This window comes from Alosa alosa, chromosome 8 (genome assembly GCF_017589495.1).
Source record: "Alosa alosa isolate M-15738 ecotype Scorff River chromosome 8, AALO_Geno_1.1, whole genome shotgun sequence".
In the NCBI taxonomy this organism is placed as follows: Eukaryota; Metazoa; Chordata; class Actinopteri; order Clupeiformes; family Clupeidae; genus Alosa; species Alosa alosa.
In genome coordinates this window covers 14,677,197-14,703,907 of record NC_063196.1, presented here as the reverse complement: position 1 = coordinate 14,703,907, position 26,711 = coordinate 14,677,197, and the positions used below count along the sequence as shown (strand labels likewise).

Sequence of the window (26,711 nt, the reverse complement as noted above, 5' to 3'; positions counted from 1 at the left end):
TCCCGGGCTGAAAAGTGGCCCCACTCCGGCCCTGTGTCCTGGTGAATTACTATTTCCATAAAGAAGATTGTCATATAAACTCGTATGGGTTGCTATATAATAGCCTACTGACGGGCTTGGAGTGGAAACACTTCACCTCTGCATCTACGTGACCTGGCATGAACCAGGGCCACTCCTTTGAATGTGACTTCGTTCAGTGCCAGGACCAGGCATATTGACAGTTGCATAGCCAAAGAAGATCTGCCACTTGGCACTAAGGGACTGTGCTGTCTCCTTTTCTTTTCACACTGTACACCTCAGGCTATCAGTACAACTCTGAGTTATGTCACCTGCAGTAGTTCTCAGACGATTCTGCAGTTGTGGGGTGTCAGTGATGGTGAGGAGATGGTGGTGCATCCACAAGCAACAAGCTGTAGAACTGTTTTGGGTGCAATGTCAGTGTTGCCATGAACAGGCACAGGAGGTGTTTTTTGTTGTCAGCTGCTCTCCACAGAAAGACTTGCAGCCATGCTCTCTTGTTGGAGGAAGACTCTTTATTTTGGGAGGGTCTCTTTTCTTGGTGAATAGCATGTATCTCAAGTTACTGAGGCTTTCAACAGTCTTTCCATATAGAGGCAAGAAAGGAAATCCATTCCTGCCTTCATGCTCATCAGCTTCTACAGTACATCTGTAACATGTAAAAAATTCACCTCATGTGTGCTCATTGTGTGCTTCACCTCACTGTGTGTTCACTAATTCATGGATAGGATAAATGCAGAAACCAAATTCCTTGTATATGCAAGTATACTTGGGCTATAAACCTGATTTACATTTGTTATTATATTTGTTGTTGTAATTCCAAATGATGCGTCTCATTCCTTGCAATACTGGAAGAAATAATTTTCTTGATTCTGTCCTCTCCTCTAATCAACTTTGCAGTTTACTCTGTAATTAAGGGGGCAAATTCAAGGACTATTATAGTTATGTAATGTGCACTGCTGACTAACTGGCAAGTACCTCATAACTCACACTAGTTTGTATCAATCCTGGGCTGGTGTCTGTTTTTAAAGCATTAAAAAATGTTAGGATGAAAAATATTGTTTGATTGTTTGATTCAAGGGAAATTAAAGCTAACGTGCTAACTAACCCGCAAGTTGGTGAACTAGGGTACATCAGACTTCACTTGCTATAATATTCATATTAAAATGAATTACTATTGAATGATTGTATTTCTGTATGTATTAAGCTACATGGCAGTTCCATAATTTGTTTAATTTAATACCAAACATGACACGATTTAGAGGTATAAGCTATTATGCAACAAAAAGGAACCTAATTTGACCTTAAAGGTCACTTTGCAAAATGTATTTTGTTCTCTGGAGGGACCTAAACTATTTATTTCTACTTTTTTATGGTCAAATGTGATTTCTGTATGAAAAGAGCTTTAATTTGATATCATACATGATGGGTTTATATGTTAATGTCTATTTAGATAATTGTATATGATTCAAAAAGGGGTGTGGCAGCTGATGCCATTTTAAAGAATATGCTCAAGGGTGCCATAGCGGCACCCGTCAGATTCTGAAAGGACACCCCCTTACCTATCAATTTATGCAAAAAAATTGCATTAGTTCCTTATGTCACACTTACAGTATGCCCAAATTCCACAAAGTTCTACCTGACTAGTGTGAATGAGTGTCATGGTGATGGTGCAAATGAGTAAGTCAAACAGTGCAACAGTGCAAGAATAAAGTCTATATATCTATATATATATAACTATATTAAGGAAGGTATAAGTGTGGTCACAGTTCGGCTGTGGCATGGAGGGAGGGGTTGTGCATATGTGCTAATACAGCACGCAAACAGTGAGGCAGAAGACAGTGGTAAAAAGTGGCTAGTGGACAGACAGTTCAAGACATGGAGGTGGTGAAGAGGCAGACAGACTATGCGGAGAAGTCTATTTCTCCTCTTCCCTTAAGTGAAGCATTGAACAGTTCAATGGCCCTGGGGACGAATGACCTTGGTTTGTCTGTTGTACAAGGCAGTGAGCGAGTCTCCAGCTGATCAGGCTCTTCTGCTTAACAATAGTGTTGTGGAGTGGATAACACTCATTGTCCAAGATGTTGATCAGTTTGTTCAGGGTCCTTTTGTCAGATATTGAAGTGATGCACTTCAGTTCAGCTCCCACTACAGAGCCAGCTTTCCTTACCAGCCTGTCAAGTCACCCAGCATCCTTCTTCTTTGTGCTTCCTCCCCAACATACCACTGCATAGAAGAGGATGCTGGCAACAACATACTAGAACATCTTGAGGAGCTTGCTGCACACATTGAAGGAGAGCAGCCTCCTCAGGAAGTACAGCCTGCTCTGCCCTTTCTTGTAGAGTGTGTCAGTGTTGACTGACCAGTCCAGTTTATTGTCCAGGTGTAGACCCAGGTACTTGTAGGTGCTTACCACCTCGACATTGACCCCATCAATGGAGACTGGTAGCAGAGTGGGCTTAGACCTGCGGACCACCACCATCTCTTTGGTCTTTGAAGTGTTGAGTTAAAGATGATTGAGTTTGCACCATTGCACAAAGTCCTCCACCAGGCTCCTGTACTCCTCCTCCTGCCCGTTCCTGATACACCCCACAATTGCAGTATCGTCAGAAAACTTCTGCATGTGGCATGACTCAGTGTTGTAGCAGAAGTCAGATGTGTACAGGGTGAACAGGACTGGAGAGAGCACAGTTCCCTGTGGCACTCCGGTGCTGCTGATCACAGTGTCAGAGAGACAGTTCTTTAATGTGGCTAAGACAAGGGAAATGGTGGTGGAGGGCCAGGTCTGAGCTAAATACCATTTCAATAATGGGTGAAGAAGTAGAAGTTGTTGAAAAATACAAATTTTTGGGGGTTCTTATAGACAATAAACTGGATTGGAGGTATAACACTAAGGCTGTGGCAGCCGTGGCCTACTGGTTAGTGCTTTGGACTTGTAACCGGAGGGTTGCCGGTTTGAACCCCGACCAGTAGGAACGGCTGAAGTGCCCTTGAGCAAGGCACCTAACCCCTCTCTTGTAGCAGGCAGCTCACTGTGCCGGGATTAGTGTGTGCTTCACCTCACTGTGTGTCCACTGTGTGCTGAGTGTGTTTCACTAATTCAGGGATTGGGATAAATGCAGAGACCAAATTTCCCTCACGGGATCAAAAGAGTATACTTACTTACTTACAAGAAGGGTCGTCAGAGCAGATTCTATTTCTTGAGAAAGCTTAGGTCATTTAATATGTGCAGCAAAATGTTGCAGATGTTTTATCAATGTTGTTGCAACTAAGTGCAATTTTATTTTCTGTCATCTGTTGGGGCAGTAGCATAAAATCATAAGGAAGGCTGGCTTTGTGTTTGGGACAGCTCTAGAGCTCCTGGAGTTGGTGGTGGAGAGAAGGATGCTGCACAAACTGACAAATATATTGGACAATACATCCACTACACAACTTACTGGTCAAACAAAAAGTGTTTTCAGTTGGAGGCTACGACAACTAAGCTGTAAGGACAGACACAGAAAGACTTTTTTACCCACTGCAATAGCACTTTGTAATGACTCCCCCCTGAGCAGAGAGAGAAATATTATTTTTTTGAACAATTTATGTATATGTATGAATGTATCTGTGAATGCTGTGTTTGCCTGTGCTGCTGGAACACTGTAATTTCCCTTTAGGGATGAATAAAGTATATCTATCTATCTATCTATCTATACAGAACTCTCCATGCAAAATAGCGAAAGAAGGCAGGCAGGCCCCAAATGAACGACTTCACATGTTCAGTATCATCAGAAGTTCCAAGCTATTTTAGAAAGGAAACATAAACACCCCAGATTTAGCCGAATGATTTTATTTGATCTTTGAGTGTCTGCTCTGAGGCAGGAGTTTAAAAGGTTCATTGCAGTAATTCTCGCAGTGTCGATGCATACATCCTGCTGAAGGGTCGAACATCTTGCTCTCTTCACAAACAGGCACACATACTATATCAATTGCAACCATATACTGTACATATGCACATGCAGTGCATGGCAAGAGCAAAGCATAGCAGCAACTATTCACCGCAGAAAAACAAACATAGCCTACATATGGTATACACCCAAACCTGTTATCTGACACATACCCACTGTCCAGTAAGATGTGTTTCTTTAAATGCAATCCATTAATTATTTTATGGAAGAGTGGGCAGAATGCAAGGACTAAGACTGCCAACGCAGAGCAAAGCGAGATTTGGGATTTCATCTGTGAAAATACTGAATGTAAAAACCTGACTTATTGTTTATTGCAGTCAACACATGGCTATAGGCCAAGTCCAATTTGACCTGCTCCACATAAACTTTAATTTAGAAGTTCTTATATTGTACCTGTCGGTGTAACAACATAATCCATTTTCTATATTATATGTAGATCCAGTCTCAATTTTCCCAGATGTTCAAATTCACATTCAGCTTTTACAATGCACTACTGGTAAGTTACCAAGGCTCGTGAAACAAAACGTGTGCAAATTAAATTGCACACGGTATGTTTCTCATTCATGCTCAGGAAATTCTAGCATGCAAAATCCATGGATATTATTTTGCCATGCTGAAGCAAGTGGGTCATCCGGTGGTATTTTAGCACAGGTACAGCCGGATTGGAATCAACATAAAAAAAAGTTTTAAATAAAATAAAGTTTATCTACATGATTTTAAGCTTATCAACTAGCTGCAACTTAGCTAATATGGTACAAATTATATGGTAAAGTTACAATCACTTATTTTTAAATACTTATCCTAGTCTCTTCATTTGCTTTTTTACATAAATAAAAAATAATAATATGTGGTACAGAATGAATACCAGCATTAATAACAAAAAAAAAAAAAAAAAAAAAAAATAGTGAATAAAGAACCGAGTCAGACCAAACTCTGTTTTGGCAAAGCACCAGAATCCTCTCCGGTCCTAATAAACAGCAGATGAGTGTCTGTAGAGGCGAAAACTGCATTTGGTTGGCTGCGGAGTGATGACCTGTGGGTGACCAGCTGGCCTCAGCAGGTGAAACAGTGTTGAACTGACCCAACCTGGACTGGACCTATGTGGGCCAGGAAGGGATGAAGGCTTAAGTGAGCTAAAGTGGACTAAGGACAGGTTTTCATAAAGTGGCCTAGGCAGGTTAGACTGGGCTGAACCGAATCAAACCAAACCAGGTCGGGCTGAAGTGACCTGAAGAAGACCAGGGGCGAGTTTTAGAAAAGTGGGTAATGCCGCTGAGGAAAAGGCTAATGATTGATAAGTCAGGTACAGGGTCTTTGTGGAAGGCCCGTGAGGACCTGTGCGTGTGGGGGGGCGTCTGTCTTTGGATAGACTGTGAGGTTGCGTGTGTGTCTGGGGGTGAGAGACCGAGAGAAAGTCGGTACGATAAGTGTCTGTGTGGACACTGGACAGTCTGTGAGGTTTTGTGTGTTTGTGTGTGTGAGAGACCGAGAGAAAGTCGTTATACATTCTATGAGGTTGTGCCATGGTTGAGTCTCAATGGACGGTCCACGTGTGTGTGCGTGTGTGTGTGTGTGTGTGTGTGGGGGGCTCTAAAGATATCTGGAGAAGTGTATGTGTAGGTCTCTGAAGACGTTATGCCATGGTTTAGTCTCAATGGACGGTCCGTGTGTGTGTGTGTGTGTGTGTGGCGGGGGCTCTAAAGATATCTGGTGAAGAGTGTGTGTAGGTCTCTGAAGACGTTTGGTGAGTTTTGTGTCAGTGTGTCTCTGAAGGTGTAGCGTGGTGGCGGTCTGGTCAGGAGGAGCTGAGGCCGGAGTCAGACTCTCCGCTGCCAGCCTGGGCCCTCGTGGGGCAGGGCACGCTGTCACAGGGCAGGCTGTAGGTGGAGCAGGCGCAGCTCTGCAGCGTCTCTTTGGGGATCACCTCCTGCAGAGACACCTGCTCCTCTACCTGGAAGATGTTGGGCTGCTCCATCTGGTCGTCGCAGATTCTGCAGGGGAGAGAGAGAGAGAGAGAGACAAAAACACAACAGCAGTGATTTAGAAAGAATTTACACCAGGCTGCAGAAGTGGGAGTGAAAGGCTTTTGTACAATTACTTCAAAGCGGCAGGTGTTGGGGGGGGGGGTGCTGCTAAGAGGTACCACTCAAAGGTTGTTAATTTTTCTAAGCTGCAATTCTTGATCTCTCTAAAGCTGTCCATATTGGAGAATCATGGATCTTTATGATCACTGTCAAAACAAGACAGCCACTAAGTTCACTTCCCACGGAGTCCATTCAGTTTGCATGCCTAGTCATGTTGTGTAGTACAACAACAAACTCAAGGGCAAACAAGAGCACCATTTGCACACTTTGACACACACTTGCATGGATCTACACACCCAGAAGCCTTTGTGAGTACCACAGAGCAACATGGAACGATGTCCTCTCCAATCTGGTCCATGCAGCTGTTTGGTTCGGATCAAAAACAAAACCTCCTACGGACCATTGTACACACAATCTACCCGTGACACTAAGGTGGGGATCACATTGGCCAGTGGCAAGCGGCAGCGGCAAGTCTAACACAACGCTCAGGCCATAATAAGTTCTCTCGTTCCTAAGTAACACAAACGGTTTGCCTAAACGGACAATTGAATACGCTCGCATTGTGCTTTGAAAGTTGAACCAAGTTCAACGCTCAGCTTGTTCAACGCTGCCACCGTTTCGCTGCCGAACCATAGAGAACAATAGGAAACCTGCCGTTTGCCACTGGCCAGTGTGATCCCCGCCTAAGGGTCCTGATTTAACTGATGGGCAATGAGCAAAACAACGAGCACCAAGCAGAGCTCTTCATACACATGAGCCAAAGCCATGATGTGGCGTACGGGAGCACAGTGTTGCGGACCTAGCCAATGTTTGTGCGTAGGTTCTTGCTCAAAGTTTTAAATTAGCAAAATAATTTTGCCAAGTTATCCATTAAGCTTTATTGAGGCACAGCTGACTTTGCTCATTGCTTTGGTTGTTGTCAATTAAATTTGGGCCAACTCTCTCCATATCCATTTCTCAGTGTTGGTACATATTTAAAACCACACACACGAGAGCACTGTGCGGTCACTCAGAGAGTGGTCAGTCACGCAGTATGGACAATCTCCACACGGACGCAGTGCACTCCTCATCTGAGCATTCTTGACATTCGAAAACTGGCAAATCTGATCAGAGAGAGGGGAAAAGATCAAAGGTCATCATTTCTGCACACAAAAGGAGCACAACACAAAGCGCACAGCACAGCACAACATCGGCCTGGCTTTTGCACATCAGTGTAGTAGGGGATGTTAGAAGACTGGAGGACAGCATTCACCACAAAGCAGAAAAATGGTAATGTTGCAAACGAGACGGATAAAACAGCAGCTGACTGAAATGGATACACTCATCGGATCTGGGCCGAATACGGCACAGAGGTAGATATTGTAGTAGTAAAGGCTTCAAGGCTATGTGTGTGTGTGTGTTTGTGTGTGTATGTGTGTGAGTGAGAGAGTGAGTGGGTGTGTGTGTGTGTGTGATCAGTGAGTTCTTGAGAGTATGACTGGTCATTGGTCAGCTCTTCAGAGAAACCTTCTGCAAAACAGGAAGTTCATCCACCGCTTCCCCTGTACTTAGAGAACTCCTGAGCTCAGCAGCCGATGGCCGCAAGTCACACACGTGAATGCAACCAGCGAGAACACAAACCAGAGCAGGTCTGGAGCCAGTTGTCCAGCAGGCAGCCTTTCCAATTGCTCAATATGAAACATGCCAGTGAGTGAGTAAGTTTTCAGACAAGTCAACCCTGGGTGCCAAAAACAATCCAAAAGCAGGAACTAAAACCAAAAAGAACAACGGGAAACCAGGAGAACTTTACTGGTGTCTGCTGGGCTCAATGGACTGCCGAGCCGCATCAAGCTTCACATATTCTGGAAGAAGAAAGGCAGTTAAGAATGACAGAGGGCAGAGAGAACGCCTAAGGGTCCTGATTTAACTGATGGGCAATGAGCAAAACAACGAGCACCAAGCAGAGCCCTTCATACACATGAGCCAAAGCCATGATGTGGCGTACGGGAGCACAGTGTTGCGGACCTAGCCAATGTTTGTGCGTAGGTTCTTGCTCAAAGTTTTAAATTAGCAAAATAATTTTGCCAAGTTATCCATTAAGCTTTATTGAGGCACACTGTTCCATGACTCCAGGAAAAACTGAACTTCTCACCTCTGTTGATCCACCACTGTGTGTGTGGTGTGTGTGTGTTGGTTTATGAGCATGGGCTTCCAGAAAAAACAGTGACCTTATGTAGACAGTAGTTCGCCTCAAATAACCCAGTTGATTAAAGTGCAGTCTGTGACCACAACCCGTCCACAGAGACTGCTTCTGAGGCAGGAGCAAAACTAACTGAACCAGCAGAAACAGACGAGCACTACATCTACCCAGAGCAAGATGAATTCTGGGAAATCCCATGTGGCAATACTCCACATGGTGTTCATCGTTTTGTTTTGTTTTTCCATGTGAACACTGAGCCATTGGTAAGAAACAATGGAATAAATACATTTGATGTTTGCCACTCAGAGAATGAACTAGCAGTATTGTGCGGCACTTGTTCTCTATGTGCCTATAGCTTCCTGCTGATACAAAGGCCTTTTATCAGACAGCTGCGCAGTGCTGTAAAAGAGTTTTGCTGGAGTCTGTCCACAACTCATTGCCTCGCGCTGCTGTGACTGGCTCTATTGACAGTCTTCCTGCTGTCGATGGCTTATGGCCTTCACAGCACAGCAAGGTGATAACGCCAATGATGGCACGTTATTACATAATGAGGGGAATTAAAAGAAAAAAATAACAACGTCACTGAACAAACCCAGACATGAGGCAGGGCGCGCGTGCGCACGCACGCACGCACGCACGCACGCGTCAGTGAGTTCTGAGGACACAGGGATGTCAGCAGTGTCTCCTCCCAGAGCAGGTGTGGACATGCTGACACAGAGGTCAAAAGTAACTTATTATTACCTCAGGTTTTCATTAGCAAACACTTTACCTTCCAGCGCATTTTATCAGAATGTGGACTCCCTGGACTTGAGCAGCACGTGGGCTGATGTTAGTGTGACTGCGTTGTGTTTGACTGACGGCACGGATCAGCCCTGCATCTGCTCGGGCAGTTGGTAGGAGGTGAGCGCACGCTCTAACTATGTGTGTGTGTGTGTGTTTCGTGTGCAGCCTGATGTTAGCACCTTGCTCTGGCAGTGGAGGCAATGTTTACACGTGTAACAGAGTGTGCTGAGACCCCCCCCACACACACACACACACACACAGCTAGAGTGCCTCATCGATTCATTCTCTTGCTGACCCGCTGATCACAGTCACCAGGCAATTATATCAGCTGATGTCACAAGCATTAGTCTTAAAGTACAGTCTGTGCTTTACTGTTGGAAGTGGTTATGTATTGTGTAGTGACTGTGTCTGTCTGTGTGTGTGTGTGTGTCAGGAGGGTGTTGGTTGAACGTGCTTCCGGTTTCATTGTTCTGTGCTATTGGAGTCTGTTTCATGCAGGGCAGGGTGTGGACTGCTACTCATTTGTATGTGAGAGTATGAATGTGTGTGTGTGTGTGTGTGTGTGTGTGTTAGTGAAAGTGAAGCTATGTGTGTGTGTGTGTGTGTGTGTGTGTGTGTGTGAGAATGAAAGTGTGTGTGTGTGTGTGTGTGTGTGAGAATGTGTGTGTGTGTGTGTGTGTGTGTGTGTGTGTGTGTGTTTACCTGTCATAAATTACTCCGTCAATGCCCTGCTCCCTCAGCTTATGTCTGTTCTCGTGGTCGTTGTTGTCTTCGCCCCAGCAGAACACCACGAGCCCCCTCGACTGGGCCTGAGATATGAACTCCATACTCTTCAACAAGTCCTCAGTGTGCGCACTGATACCCTGGAGAGAGGACAGAGGACAGACAGAGACAGAGAGAGAGAGAGAGAGAGAGAGAGAGAGAGAGAGAGAGAGAGAGAGAGAGAGAGAGAGAAACAACTGAGTGAGCTGAACCAAAACAGGTGACTCATGAGCCTATTTCCCCTCTCTCATGCAGACGCTGATGCTAGCAAGAGTCTACGGGGAACAGAGGGGAAGTAGGCCACTCTGCCAGGGTTCTGTCAGGACTCTGCCAGCCAGGGTTCTGTCAGGACTCTGCTTCTGTTTCAGGGTTCTGTTTGTTAGGGATCAGCTCATCTCCATGTGTATAGTCTCCCAGATAACAAGCACATGTAGAGTCCAGGTGCTGACTGGCTTCAGGACCTACTTTAATTAGTTAGCTAATCCTCCTCTAGCCATGCAGCCTAGTGTGCCTTGTCCTTCTACACAGTTTCTGTGGATGAGACTCATACGGGTAGTTTCACGATTGCCCTCATGGTTTCTATGCCTGCCTATGCTTTCTGTGCCTTGTTGACCAGGCAGTTCCACCAACACACCAGGAATGACCTTGAGGGTCTGTGTGGGTGGCTGGCTGCGCCAAGTCTGCTCTGTGCAAGCGGTCACACGGGCGCTTTCTCTCAGGGAGCTTTCCACACTTCCTCATTTCACTGCAGTAGACTTGTTACACTGCCTCCTCCCTTCATCAATCTGTTTATCTCTCTTTCTTTCTCCCTCTCTCTCGCCCATTTGGCTTGGGCCATCCTTAAAAATATTTTAATTTGGCAACATTCTATTGCAACTGAGGGAAATACATTTTTCATTCTGAAATATCTTCACCCATATCTTTTCCCATTTTTATAGTAATATGCATATCAATGAATGGATTCGTCTTGAATAGCATTAGCGGTTTAATTATGAAAGTGAAAATGGAAATAAAGTAGGCCTACTGTATGTGTACAAAAACATCCGATTTGGGTGTTACAAGGATGGCTGTGTATATGTGTGTGTGTGTGTGTGTGTGTGTGTGTGTGTGTGTGTGTGTGTGTGTGTGTGTGTGTGGACGCGTGGTTTTCCATTCTTACCAGTATGTTCTCGCTCTGGGCGAAGCTCATGGCAATCTGAGTGGTTTTGCAGCGGATGTCCATGAGTTCGGGGTACATGCTGGTCACCCCCTGGGTCAGGAACAGGATGGGGTACTTGTTCTGCTTCTGACGTACCCTAGGGAGGGGCAGGGGGGCAAACAGAGGTCACTTTTCACTGTCACACACACACACACACACACACACACACACACACACACGGGTGTACATAGAAATGATGAGCCCATGAAAGATCATATCATCTACCACGTCCACCACTACCCCATGCAAACACAAAACTGGTTCGTTTACGTCTGAAAACGGGCTACTACACAGGAGTGTCTGGCCTGTCTAGACAACAGAACCAGGTCAGATGACCAGGGCAGGGAAGGGGTGTGATGCAAAATTGGGCTTACATGGTGCATATGTCTGGGCAGAAGGAGGAGAAGAGGATCCTTCTCTTGCCAGCGTTCTGCAGCACACAGGACAGAATGATGTCCATGAAGAGATTCATGTTGAAGTAGGTGGAAAGGTTCCCATCCCAGCTGCCATCCTGAACACAAACACACATGCACATTAAACACACACACAAATACATACCAACGCACACACAGACATCAAACGCATACAAACATTAAACACAAAGACGCACTCAAGTCACACATCAAACACACACGCACAACAACAACAAACCCACACACACACACACACACATCAAACACATACAAACATTAAAAATAAAGACGCACCCAAGTCACACATCAAAACACACACACACACACACAGGCTTGGGCCATACCACGGCCGGACAGAACACCAACCTGATTCTGGCAGATCCACTTCAGCTCAATGTTGAACCCCACGTGTTCTGGAACCGACTGGAAGATCTACCATACAACACACACACACACACACACACACACACACAAAGAATGAAATAACCACATGCAACTAGAAAGGCTCACACTTGTCTTTTGCATGTTTGCTAGAAATTATGGATATGGACAAAACAGGGCAACATTTGAAACGGATGTATCTAATACCTTCCAAAAAGGTAGGATAAGGTCACAATTCGACAGGACACCATTTCTGCCTTGAGAGGCATCATTTTCTGCCCCCTGTCTGATTGCACCCCAAATCAGGCTTTACACAGCTGTACATAGCTAGTTGTGTACACACACACACACACACTCTCTATGTTTTCTGATGTGACTGTACATACCTGTGAGAGCGAAGGGAACGGCTGATGCTCATCGATCTCCTCCTCCTCATCATCTGCATCAACACATGAGACAATATTACAACTCAACACTAGTTCTGCATTATCACCCTTAATCCTGCTCTTCATCTTCAGAATCAGCCAATACAATCAATCAAGTTTCAGATCCGTCATGAATTGTGACGTGATTGTGCATTCTTTGCTGCTCCACCGGGGTCAGCTCAGTTCCTACCTTTGTGGTCGTTGACAGTCATGGCGGCAGAGTGGGCCAGCTGGAGGAGACACAGAGCAGATGAGATATGCAGTGTGTAATACCAGCCAGCTGGAGTTCACGGCTCATTATGCTATCGGTTTGATTCTCAACATACGCAGGTTATGTCATTTAGATTAAAGGTGTCTGCTCAATCATATTTTTACAGAGTGTTAAACAATCATAACATTACACATATTCATTTAGACACTTGTGATACTTGTCAAATGTTATAGAATTTCATTAGTAGTGTGCTCCCCATGACCTTAGTGCTGTTTGCACCACTGGCACTGGCACTGGCACTGGCTGTTTGCACCACTGGCACTGGCACAAGGGAGATGATGGAGGAGCAACGGCCCCGGGCATTGGCTGGGGCACCTACACCGTACGCCGGCGACCCGGGTTCGAATTCCCGCCCCGTGGTCCTTTTCCGGATCCTACCCCAACTCTCTCTCCCACTCGCTTCCTGTCATTCTCCACTTTCCCAAAAAAGTCCCAAAAAATATACTTAAAAAAAAAAAAAACTTATTGAGCAACAACCAAATAACTGGTTCCATGTGTTCTGATCGGATGATGATGACAATTTGTAATGATAAAAGCCCTCCAGGAGAAAAAAAAAAAAAAAAAAAAAGCTGCCGAATATCAATGGGAATGTGCCAGAATCACAATGCTCAGGACCACTGCCCAGCAACATTGCTCAAGAAGTAGCTTGACCAAATGCTGTAATAGTCGTGGCTTAGGGACAAATGAACAAATCTAAATGTGACTAAACGTGGGAGCAGGGATGCCTTAGCCTGGTACCTTTAGGAGCTGCAGCTGGTTAAATGTCAGGTCTTTCACAGGCACCTCAAACAGCATCAAGTTGTTCTTGTCGTCTTTTTTCTGCCAGAGAGAGAAAAGGGTAAAGTACAGAATGTCAGTTTTAAAAGTCTTGGAAACATCACAAGACATCATGGTAATAAATCACTGACACTGGCTTTTTTGCACTACTTAAAAAGCACCGTATTGAACGACATCTCAAATTACGAGGTCATATCGAGCTCAAAAAACAACAATGTACAGTGCAAAGATTAACAGACCGATAAACCGTCAATGATATACCCTCCCATCTGAGCTTACAGGTGACTCACTGCTGTGGTTCTATGTATATTCTGCTGAAGCAGTATTCTTAGTGGATATCTGAACACGCGAGACAACGAACACGCGAGACAACACACACACACACACCTTTTTGGTGGAGATGCAGCAGGTCAGGTCATGGTAGACGATTGGGACAAAGTCCTTAGACAGATGGACATCGAACTCCACATAGGCAGCCCCCTGAAAAGAGTTTATACATTATGCATTTATTTGCACAAAAAAACAAACAAAAACAACAACAACAACATAATGACTATTGTTATCTATGTGGGACTGCAGATGTAAATTAGCCTATGGCTAACTCTGGTGCAATGCATCAAAATGGTTACATTTATGTTTTAATTCCACATTGTCCCATACAAATAAAACTGGAAATTTAATTGATTGATTATCTACAATGATAATGCCACCATGACTGCTACTAACTGCATAGCATTCTGGGTACTCACATGATTGGCTGCACTCAGAAATGAGCCAATGGTGTTCTCTCTGACCCTGTGATGCCTGAAAGCACATTGGACAGAGGAGTCAGACTTAGGGACACTTAATGAACATATATGTTAGTGTTGTCATGATAGTATCTTGATACAAATACTGAAACAATAACAAGCCCTGGTACGAATAGCCTTGGCCACACAGCTGAGCTATTCACACCCTGTGACATAACAACAAAAAGACGTTGCTCACGTGCACAAAAAACATGGCAGACATTCGTTTTTTCGTCAGCAGAAAGTGAAGAATTCTAAAAGGTTTCGGCACTAATATCTGTTCAGATTAAGTTTTAGATTGAAAAATTGTGTTTTATTTTCATAATCTTGGTTCAGTTAACACATACAACCGTCAGTTAGTTAGTTAACAGAAATTTCGTGAATATGAAGTTCAGGCCTATAAACTATAAGTTTACCTGCAAACGCATTCTACTTGTGGAAGAAGATAGTGCAGTGGTCACAGTCATGGGTTAGCATGTGGGAGACAGGGGTTCAATTTCTGTGTAATGCATTATGGCAGAGTGAGTGTGCATGTGTACCAACGTCTCTGGAGAAAAGGCGCGCAATCTGAACAAGAAATCGGTTCTCAAACAGAAGTTTTGATTGCAACAATTAGCTAGTTCATGCACCAGGATGTAAATGGCATACAGTACTATATACACCAGGGTACGAATAGCATCCACTTCTAACTATACATTGAATAATACCTTATTCAGAGTGTCTATTACACAGCTTAGCTATTCACACCCTGTTACGTAACAACAAAAAAACATGTTGCTTGTTTTTTTTATTATTATTACATTGTGTGATCAATATGGCAGAATAAATGCACAGGCATTGTTAAGGTGCTGTATACTAACAAAATGGGGGTATCATAAAATTTTTTATTTCAGGGCATCATGACACCTTTGGAGTATCGGTTCATTATGCAACACTAATGCCTGTACTCACGGTCACATTGGATGAGAGTATCTGATAAATAAATAAACAAACCTCTCTCTAAGCTCTAACCTCTCTCTAAGAATCAAAGCCTGCCAGGAGTATTAAAAGCCAGCCTTGCCCATACACGTATAAGCAGAGAGGTTCTGAACTGAGCTATACGTTGCTCCTGATGACCCACATTCCTGACCTATATCCTGGAATGCTGCCACGCCGACAATAGCTAACAGCAGGTGGTTTAAACATAAACTAAATAAAATGTCGGCACGTGATATAGCTCCAAAGACACACACACGCACGCGCGCACGCAAACTTAAACTAGCTCAAAGGGCATTTGTATATGATAACACATATAATGACGGACACATGACAGATAGGTGTTTTTCACAGGGCTGATGTCCTGGTTGTACCGACACAATGCTATGAGCAAATTTATACAGCCATGTGTAACCTGATGGCAAGCAACCAAATGTGCAAGCAGGCATGGTCAGGGTCATAGCATGTGGCTTAGAACAGAGGGAGTCATCACACGGACAATCAGTTTGTAAGAAATGCTTGAACTATCATCCATTAACAGTGTGTGTGTGTGTGTGAATATATGGTAATAACAAACAGCTGGTCTGTGTGATGCTGCTGGATTGATTGTGTGTACATTTGTATTGGACTCTCAAGGCTTTGTGTGTGTGTGTATGTGTATGTGTGTGTGTGTGTGTGTGTGTGTGTGGCTGCAGCACTCACTTGGCAGTGTGCGAGCTACCGGCTCCCCTGTGTCCCACGTCCAGCGTGCTCCTCTTCCTCCAGTACTTGCTGAAGGACGCCTGCATGTCACACTGCAGATCCTTGATGGGCCGGATCACCAGGTAGTCCACTACACAAGGAGGAAATAAAATAAAAAAAAGTCACGTACTTCATTTATTGACAGACCAACGAGCCAAAGCCGCTTGCAGTATGAAGCTGGTAATCATTTAGTCCTGTGATGCATGCATGACCCGTGTGTTCCCTGCCTCTCAAACTCAGGACCTTTGTGTTGGTAACACCTCGCGGAGGTGATTGAAGGCTATGGTTTACCCAAGTTAACCCAGTATAAATGGCAAACCTAAAAGAAAAGCACTCCTGTCTGCACAGGTCAGATTATAACAACCTGTATTCTTGACCACAAGAATCCCTCAACCAGTAGAGCCAGGTGTGGTCATACCAGCTACAGCGCTCTGGTGACTAGGACGTTGCAGACCAGGAAATAGCTTGACAAAGAAAAGCATGTCATGAAATGGTAATCACTGGCCTCATGCAAAGTAGCACCTACATAGGCAACAAACCTCGGCAACAACATTCCTCACACTCTCCTGTTACAAACATGTTCAAACACTGCAGTCATAGAACACACACACACACACACTGAAAAACTGTGTGGTTGATGAGCAATAGCGACATAACAGTAGTGACTGTTGTTTTTGTTTTTTTTTGGCGGGGGGCGGACCTCACCTCTATGCCTGGAGTTGGGGCTCACGATGGGCTGGGTGACAACGCCTATGTCTTAATTTTCTTACAGAGTTATGTTTGTATGTTTATGGTTTTTGTTAATATGAAAACTCATTAATGTTGTTAATAATTGATAATACCATTGTTGATGTTGTTGTTGTTGTTGTTATTATTATTATTATTATTATTGTTGTCTAATGTTGGGTTTTTGAACTTTATTGAAAACTATTATTTTCAAATAACGTAGTCTTCATATACTGCAAGTTGCTTTGGACAAAAGCATCTGCCAAATACCATAAGCATAAACATAAAACTGTATATATTTCCTTTCATGACACCTAAAGCCGCTTCACAAATACAACAATAATACAAATAATACAATTTATATAAAAATTCAAAATATCACAATATGACCATAAAGAGGTAAGCCTATACTTCAAAGCTGATGATACCCAGGGGGCCTTCTTGAGCAATGTTGCTGGGCAACAATATGTGCTCTGAGGATTAAAGTTGCCCAGCTTGCCCAAAGGTGCCCAACTGGCCCATTTTAAATGGGAATGTGATGACGCAACAATTCTCAGGACCATTGCCCAACAACATTGCTCAAAAAGTTCCTTTGCTTACCAACTAAATCTGTACCTTATCTGCATTACGTTTATTCCAGTTCAGTTCCAGTGATGAGCGAATGACCTTTGCATGCATTTGATCTCAGGACTCAGCACAAACAACATATCAGTATTCCATAAGAGATGTGCACACAACTAAGAGAACTGTGTGGAGTACAAAAACAAGTATTGGACTACAATGGCAGATTGTACCTTTACACACACACACACACACACACAATTTAATGTGGTTGATGAGCAGTGGCCATATAGCACCAGTGGCTGTGGCTGCTGACAACTCACCTCGGACTTTGCCAATGGTCTGCCTAGAGTTTCGGTATATGATGGGCAGGGTGATAAGGCCAGTGTCTTTGCCACTCTCTGCGAAGAAGGAGGACAGGAGGCAGGCCGTGCCCACGAGCCCAGGGTGGTTGTCTTCCTGAACCACCTTCTCACTCATATCCTCCTGTTAAAACACACACACACACACACACACATACACGGAGTGAACTCAGTCCTACTGGCAATACACACACACACACAGCATGAACTCAGTCCTACTAGCAACACACACACACACACACACATGAACACAGTCATACTAGCAACACACACACACACACACACTTAAAGGTATGCTATGCAGGTTCAGGTATTTTTGGCGACTGTAGAGCTCCCCCAAAGACACGATATATTTATATTTCACTCTGCCGTTGTAAATAGCCTACTTCTCGTGGCTTGTTCCACCTGCACACAATGAAAATGCTTTTGTTGTGGAGGTGAAGGATTAACAACAGGCAAAAATCTCCAGAGAGCTACATCTACTGACAAGGTAATGTTTCACGATTTCTCGCGAGATGTCTTCGGGACACTTTTCTTGAAGTTGCATGGCTGGACTCGCTACGGCAATGCTGCATGGCTATGCTAGATGAACGATTGCCCCATCACAAGTTCGTATCAAATTGGCTTTGTAAAGGTTATATTAAAGGTGAAAATCTTGCACAGTGTACCTTTAACATGGACACAAAAAGATAGGGGAAGAACAGACGTCCTGTTGATACACACACACACACACACACACACACACACACACACACACACAGACAGAGAGGGAATATACCAAAGAGACCCAGTGGAGGGTCAACTAAAATGTCCAAATGGCACACCATCATTGTACAATGATCTATCAAAGTCCTTTAGGCAAGTCCCTCCCACTCGGCGCCATATACCAACGCTTTTATGTGCACTCACCACAGTCTTTGTCGAACTGGCGCGCGCAAGGATCACAATCTTGCTCCATGATTGATCACAACACATGATTGACACGATGTCTTCACAACACACCATATGATTGGCTCAATGTATTCACATCACACCACATGATTGGCTCAATGTATTCACATGTCGACATTTCGCCGAGGAAGGGTATGTATTCACATCACACCACATGATTGGCTCAATGTATTCACATCACACCACATGATTGGCTCAATGTATTCACATCACACCACATGATTGGCTCAATGTATTCACATCACACCACATGATTGGCTCAATGTATTCACATCACACCACATGATTGGCTCAATGTATTCACATCACACCACATGATTGGCTCAATGTATTCACATCACACCACATGATTGGCTCAATGTATTCACATCACACCACATGATTGGCTCAATGTATTCACATCACACCACATGATTGGCTCAATGTATTCACATCACACCACATGATTGGCTCAATGTATTCACATCACACCACATGATTGGCTCAATGTATTCACATCACACCACATGATTGGCTCAATGTATTCACATCACACCACATGATTGGCTCAATGTATTCACATCACACCACATGATTGGCTCAATGTATTCACATCACACCACATGATTGGCTCAATGTATTCACATCACAACACTCAGTGGGATATGTGTAGACAACGCCATATTGGCGTGACAAACAAGCCCCATGCATTTCTATGGAGTATTTTTTGAGTGCTGTGTCTCCTCATTAGAAAGTATCTGGATCTATGTATGAATGGATATGAATAGAATGACAGAGCTCCCAGAGGTTCTCATTGTCCTCCCCTGGTCTGCCTCAGATGACCTTTCGGAGAAAACTACCCCGAAGGTCTGATTAAACTGAGCTAAACGCGCCTACTAATAGACTATAACTGCAAAACGAAACTGTGGCTACCTCAAAGAACTCGAAGGTGAGCTCCAGGTTGTCAGGGTCCATGGTCTGGATACTGTACTCGATCCACTGTGTGGGATCCAGGGCGTAGCCACACTCGGGCTGGGAGTGGCGTGACTTGTAGCTGCCCGCTGTGATAAGGCCGAACTCTAGCGTTGTCGCCATCTTGTGCCATGAGGTCGCCGATGATGGGCTCGGCTGCTCTTCCTCATCGTCCTCCTCTTCCTCCACGCCCTCCAATGTCAGCTTGAGCCTAAGTAAAATGAGATCGATAAAACAGGCTCATTAGCTATTCACCAACCAGCTTATCTAACAAACTCTTGCCACGGTTTACACAAACATGTACCATGAGTCACTCCTGTGATTCCATTCTTTTCAATGAAATGCTGTAAGGCATCATTGATCTCTATTGCTGGATAGAGGGGTAGATGGAAGGGTGTTCAGGGATAGATACATCGCGGTCACATATTGTAAAAGACTGCCAGGGAAACTCTTGCTTTCATAAATGACGTGCTTTCTCACAAAAGCATGTAATCACTATAAATTATTATTGTCTGCGTTACATTTTGCCGCTGCCACTTCGATATTTTAATTGTGATCCCCACCTAACCAAATCCTCCTAGGTAGGCCTACGATCCCAGAGCACAGTGCCATAAAACCACCAGGACAGGGATTGGGTATGTTAAACACTTGATGTACTTGTTGAACCATGAAGCAGAAATGTTCAAAGCAGGAAAGAGGTGGCCACTGAGACATGGTGTGGCACACAGTCCACTCAACAGTAACGCAACAGACCAACACCCATTTGCAACCACTGGCTAATTAGCGCATATCAGCCCCAGGACAATGACTCACTTTGCTTTGTGATTAGCACAAGGAACATGACTTTGATGGTATGTGCTTGTACCTGAAGCGGGACTTCTTGAACTTCTTCTTGGTTATGGACACGGCTGGTTTGAGAGAGTAGTGCAACCGCAGGCGAATCTCCGTTTGACAGGTGAGCCAGCCAGAGTCCACATTCTCAGTGCCGTCTGGACAGAGAGAGAGAGAGAGAGAGAGAGAGAGAGAGAGAGAGAGAGAGAGAGAAAGAGAAAGAGAAAAGAAAGAGAAAGGGGGGCAAACATCCTCAAATGAACTTTCATTATCAGAAGAAAACACTCTAAAAACATTGACACAAAGAGAAAAACAGTCTTGAATCTTAGTAAGTAACAGAACACTGTACCTTTACTCAAAGATAAAAGCACTCGTACAAACATTAAACTTTTACACTCAGATAAACATTTATGCTGTCATTCATCCTGGGGAAGGCAAAGCTTTAGGCCCTTACTTATCTGACAGTAGAATGACCGTACTACACATAACTGTTGTGGAGAAGCCAAACACAAAAGAGTTGTAAAAATTCTTAATGCCTTACTGTGGAATCCAAACTGCCCATCGTTCACCTCAAGGTTGGCATCTGCAAAGGCATGAAAAACATTATGATGAGGTTTTGACTGCTAGAATCATACAACCTGTGAAGATGAGCTTTCAGAACAGAACATTCCTAAACCTCCACCCCCACATTGTCTGCCTTATTCTTTTATTTTAGAGAAAAACAAACACATGTACTAGGAATTTACAAGATATCAATTTCATGCCCTCTTGAAACCATTGCAAGCTCCGCACAGGTAAGTCGAGCAGTTGAAGAGTTCGCTGCCGACCACTTTTCTTTTAAATGATCAGATCCACACCAGATTAGGGCCAGATAGATTTCAAGGTCTGCTGCTACTTATTAAACGGCTCTTCATAATGCTGCAGAATGCTCCACTTGAATGGGTCTGTCCAACGTTCGGTGGTCTGATATTTCTCGATAACAGACTGTTGCTAAGTATAACAAGGAAAATGTGTTTTGAGCTTCTTATTCACGTCTTTCATATCACTCCGCAAGTAGTCCGGTCACTGCTTGCAATGGAACTTCATTCAAAAGTGAAAGAAGACGGTTGATCAGATGTGTTCTAAAGAATGTTTGATTCAAGTTCAACGTGTGTTGCGAACTATTTGTTTCTCAGCAAAAGCCACGATAAAAACGATAACAAATAAATGTAAAGAGTCACATAATGTGGAGTTTATTTTTTCGTTTTGGCAAGTACCCGTGTAATAAGCGGGCTACTGTATAGAATGCTTTCGGAAAAGAAGTCCCTACAGGACGAAGCAAGACCTTTTCGCCCTGTCAGGACTTATTTTCTGATAATGACCGATGTTCTATACATTATCCCTTACATAGCACTCCACTGATATTCCCCTTTGTTCTGACAGGCATCATCTTACACAGATTGTTGTAACACCAATATGCTTACCAGGTCTCTAAGCATCCATTCATGCAGTGCATGTAGTATTAATCTGATACATCTATGTGTCTAAAACATCATACATCATGTGTTTAATATGGGTCTCTCTACAAGTGAGCTTTCAACATGGCACACCCAAAAGAGAACTGAACTGCATCCCCAGAACCTCCCAGTAGGACCTGAGATTGGGCCTGCTCTGGACCAGATCTGGAACCGATCCGGTCCTGGGTGGTCAGGTGCTAGTCAAAACAGGTAACGTCTAGTTTGTTTTGTGTGACCCCCACCTCCCCCTCCCCAACCACATAAACAGAACTGCTGAGGAAAGATATTCCAAATATAGTCAAATTAAGGCAGTTATTCTAATGTTGGAGAGCCATTTAACAGTTCCATCTGATCTGATAAAATAAAAATCTAAAGTTAAATTGTAGTACAAAATACCACAAAAAAAAAAAAAAAACAAAAAAAAAAAACATTGCACCATCATTGATCAGTAAATTAAAAAAGAGCTCTTTTATGTACATGTTTGACATACATATTGTGGGAGTCAAAATTGCCTAAAAATGATTTATAAAAATGAATATAAAATTATTTATCAAAATGAATACAAAATAAATATAGAAAAAATAATTTTAAGTGCAGTTATCATATATATCTATTGGAAATCATTTCAAGTTAGCAGGGGGGGAAAGCAGGTATGCCCATGCCCGAAATCAGACTTAAACTGGCAGCAAAACGAGGTACTTCAAATCAGTAGGAAAATATCCAGTACTTCTAAGCCGCGCTACATTGTCTCTGAACAGTCCTGTTCACATAGTGCAAGCTGATTCTTTGTTGTTTGTTGTTGTTTGTTCTATTCAGTTTGCTTTAAGCAAATGCAATGCACACGTAAAAGAAGTAAAATGCATAGAATGTCGGAAATACAATTCTTTACGATTTTTCAATTGTTTAATATAATATTTGAATGTCCTATTAATGCAACGCTTATATGATGATAACACAAGTGCAGGTAGGTTAGGGTATTTTGAGGGAGCCTGAGGTTCAAGATTGTTTCATATACCTGTGGGGTTCAATGCTCGAGGGTGTAGATGGGTCTCCCATCTATTGACTATGACTTGACATGGGCCACCTGCACTCTGCAATACCAATGTATTAACATGGGGTTAAAGTAATCATCAGTGAAGCATAAAACAGGAGTCCTCTGAAAGCAGCACTCCACACACACACACACAAATCACCCCACCCAGAAGGCTGATTAATCTGAGCGGAATCTGGGACCCGATCCAGAAAAACAAGCGATCTGGGCAAGAGCCAAGAAATGGGACCTGGTGTATTCACCACAGAGATCCAGCCAACCAGCAAAGGGCAAAATCTGAAAAGTTGAATTCATTAGTGATAGCAAAGGCATTGACATCAAGCTAGCACAAGATGACTGCACCAATGTGTCAAGGAAATCATTCAGGAATGCCTCGGGATTTGATTTAGGTGCGCTAATGAACACAGAATTGCAAATAACCCTAACTTACTTTTGTGTATACGAACACCAGAAACATTGTAGGTGGGGTTGCCATGCACAGACCTGCTAAGGTAAGAGCCCAAATGCACAAAGAGTTTTGTGCACTATACCAAAATCAGGGTTCCCACTCCAAGTGAAATGTAAAATTCCATGACTTATCCCTGACTTTCCCTGATAAAAAAACATTTCCATGACCTACTATATACTGTAAGGGTACAATATACCGACTACAGATACCAGAACAGTCATGCAGCATTCAAGAATCATTCATTTTTAGAGCGAGAGATGAACAAATGGACATTGAATAAAAAAAGTTGCGCTAATCACAACTACTCAAGCAAGCAGTAAAGCTAATAACCAGATATATACCAATTCTGTATAGTATTAAGTATATTTACTTTTTTGATCCCGTGAGGAAAATTTGGTCTCTGCATTTAACCCAATCGGTGAATTAGTGAAACACAAACAGCACACAGTGAACACACAGTGAGGTGAAGCACACACTAATCCCGGCGCAGTGAGCTGCCTGCTACAATGGCGGCGCTCGGGGAGCAGTGAGGGGTTAGGGGCACTTCAGCCGCGGCCCACTGGTCGGGGCTCGAACCGGCAACCCTCCGGTTACAAGTCCAGAGTGCTAACCAGTGGGCCACGGCTGCCCAAGTGAGTATTTCTGAGTGGAAATATATTTGTATTAATGTATTTTGGCAAGTAAATTTTAAACGCTACAACAACATTCCTTTGACTTTGCCCCAAAAATGATAAAATTCCCAAACTTTTCATGTCTGGAATAGCCTTTCCAAAATTCCATGATATTCCAGAAATTCCATGACCCGTGGGAACCCTGCAACTCGGCGGCCATACTTAGGGCACTTATCGGGCATATATTTCAGGCAGAACTGCGCATGCGCAAGGCTTCAACACACCAACCTCACTACAGCGTCAAGATCACAACACATGATTGGCATAATGTATTCGACATGTCGATTTTTGGCCACGGAAGGGGCGGGATATGTGTAGAAAACTGCCATATTGGCGCTACGAACTAACCCCATGCATTTCTATGGCAGATTTTTTGAGAACTGTGTCTCCTCATTAGAAAGTCTCTGGCTATACTTCTACAGAACAATAACCGAACAATAACCCTTTTCCTTTAAGAAAGGGGACAAGGAGCAGATGAAGACAGACTGACTGACTGAATGACTGAATAAAACCCATTGCACAACACCGCCTTTGTTTCATTTTGAGTTGCAAGATCCTCTTTTGAGACAGAGAGAAGTCAAATCACACAATCGTTTACTGGTGATATAGGCCTATACTTCAAAAAAAGCTCATAACTATGTTTTTTTTTTGTACACACACACACAGGCACACACATACAGTCATGCGGCAGTGGCTGTAACGCCAGTCCAGCTGTTCTGCAGATCTAAGACGATTAAGAGAAAGCCAGCTGACAATTCCAAGAGCCAGGGAACTCCAAGAATTCCAAGAACAGCAAACGTAAACAAAAGCACAGGAGGAGGTATGAACCACTAGCATTTCCTATCAATAGATAAAAGTCTGTTTTATCCATGTAAACACAATGCTACTGGCGGGAACAAAGCAACATGAAAGAGAAAAAAGATTTTTCATAAAAGGCAAGGTTCAGAGGGGAAAAAAACACAGATGGATTTTGTATTTCACCACAACAAAAAGAAAATGCATAACAATAACAATCTCTTGTAATGTATTTTAACATACTAAAAAGAAACCACATCAAATCCACTTTCCCATGAAATATAATTACATGAAATAGAAGCCACAACAGCAAAGTCAAGCGCTTAGGTGTTGGCACTTCAGCTATATTATTTTACTGATGTTTACTATACTTTTCACTTTTTACAAGCGAAATAACATGTTATCCTCACCTTATTTTCGAGAAAGAATCCTTTGAAGTAGCGGTAACTGGTAACACCTCCTCGTGGAACAGTAATCGTCTTTTTCCAGAGCGTCCTGGAGTATAATTAGAATAGTGCATCATAATAAACGAAACAGATGTGCTTTTTTTATCAACGCAAAAGTCAAAACAACGAGAACAAATGTTTTACTATGAGAAATCAGTTTATTATTTACCCGTCCTCCTCTGTAGGCTCTAAGGTCACAGCTTTCTGATAACACCAATTTCCCAGAGACTCACAGCTGCCCACAGCTGCTATAACTTCGTCTAGAAAATGAGGTAACACTGGTTACTGAAAAGTTAACTGTTACGTTGGAATAGGTACAATAACAACCAATAACTTTATTCCCACAAATACTGTAACAGTTGTTTTAAATGTAATCGACAAGTGTGTAACACTGCATAACATCTTACAATATGTCCAACTTCCAAGATGAGACACCTTGTGTTCATAACGTAAACAATACTCCAAATTCATGCACACTCGTCGCTTAAATTCCACTGCACGGGATAGAACTATTTACAGCAACTTACCGGGAGAGGTGGTTCCTCTTACAGTCAATATAACCTCTGTTGATTCCATGTTGTTGGCGTCAACTGTAAAAGCATTTTGATAAACGTTATGTGGTCAACAATTGCACGTATTACAAGTTAGATACCAGGTTGCTGAATGAAAAAATAAACAAATCAATCAGATACTTGAGGTTATAACATTAACTGTTGTAAATGCTGTTTTGATAACGTTAACGCTGAAGCAGATGAATCCTGGATCACCGTATGTAAGCTAGCCGCTAACACAAAAGTAACTGTGTAGAAGCTAGGCTAACCAAAAAATAAAATCACACTTACCTTCACAATTGATTTCGAAGGGAAAACCCAAGCGGCCAATCAATCAAGCAATATTAGGTGACCACCGAACACTCTTAAAGTAAAAAACTTAAGATGACTAATGGTAACTAAACGGTCAGTTAACCGGCGGCACGTCATTCTTAAGCCATTCTGTGATCAAAATTAGAATCTTCCTTTAAAAAGAGGCTACCAAGCAAACATCACCATACATACACTATCTTGGCACCCTAGCTGATTGTTACTTGATGTAAAATATAACGTTAACTAACAGTCCCCCTCACAGACATAGTATACGCTGCTACCAAGCAAGCGATAGCTGCTAGTTACCTCACGTCAAGAAAGATCATGGAGCTAAATGTTTTCTACCTATGTATGGCATAAATCCATCATGATAGCTTGCTCACATCAATCCGACGCTGACCTGACCCGTAGCACAACAACCTCCCTACCTAGACGTACGTCGCTGTACGATCGCGTGTCTGTAGCTCTAAAGCCGGTTGAAACCGGCTCTAGCCAGCTAGCCGTGCGCTTGCTAGGGAATTAGCTAGTTGTAAACACTCCCATGCATCAGCTGAAGTGGCGCCGCCCGGCCCCGCCGCAGTCCATCTGCATTTAGCTATATCTCTGCAGCTAGAATCTAGCTAGCTGACTGTGACCCCCACCATCAGGTAAACATGGAACAGATCAGAACGAGTCCTGAAGAAAAATACAGACAAGAAATACTCGTTCAAGTAGGAATGCCTTACACCCCAAAACAAGATCTATTCTATGGCGTTGGTCCCTCTGGGTACTGAGAAGTAATTGAATATATTGTAAAGTCATTGTTGATAGGCTACAA

The 26,711-nt window shown here is 43.3% G+C and overlaps 1 protein-coding gene across 3 annotated transcripts; it reads right to left on the bottom strand.

Moving 5' to 3' along the window:
* Positions 1–3,831: 3,831 nt before the first annotated feature.
* On the bottom strand, positions 3,832–26,467 carry gpcpd1 (glycerophosphocholine phosphodiesterase 1). 3 transcript variants are annotated; one of them, XM_048250106.1, is made up of 21 exons: positions 26,240–26,465; positions 25,874–25,946; positions 25,559–25,621; positions 25,201–25,291; positions 24,996–25,080; positions 22,636–22,711; positions 20,666–20,707; positions 20,159–20,282; positions 19,255–19,504; positions 17,353–17,515; positions 15,704–15,833; positions 13,988–14,042; positions 13,626–13,718; positions 13,200–13,280; positions 12,381–12,420; positions 12,152–12,204; positions 11,751–11,816; positions 11,346–11,482; positions 10,933–11,068; positions 9,714–9,874; positions 3,832–5,956 (listed from the first exon to the last, which is right to left on the bottom strand). In XM_048250106.1, the coding sequence occupies exons 3-21, from the start codon at positions 25,605–25,607 to the stop codon at positions 5,761–5,763; spliced, it is 2,028 nt and encodes a 675-aa protein (XP_048106063.1). In that variant the 5' UTR covers positions 25,608–25,621; positions 25,874–25,946; positions 26,240–26,465; the 3' UTR covers positions 3,832–5,760. The 3 variants fall into 3 exon arrangements, with proteins under 3 accessions (XP_048106063.1, XP_048106062.1, XP_048106065.1); XM_048250108.1 differs by adding an exon at positions 7,839–7,890 and having other exon boundaries at positions 5,818–5,956; positions 25,874–26,467; XM_048250105.1 differs by having other exon boundaries at positions 25,874–26,465.
* Positions 26,468–26,711: the final 244 nt, after the last annotated feature.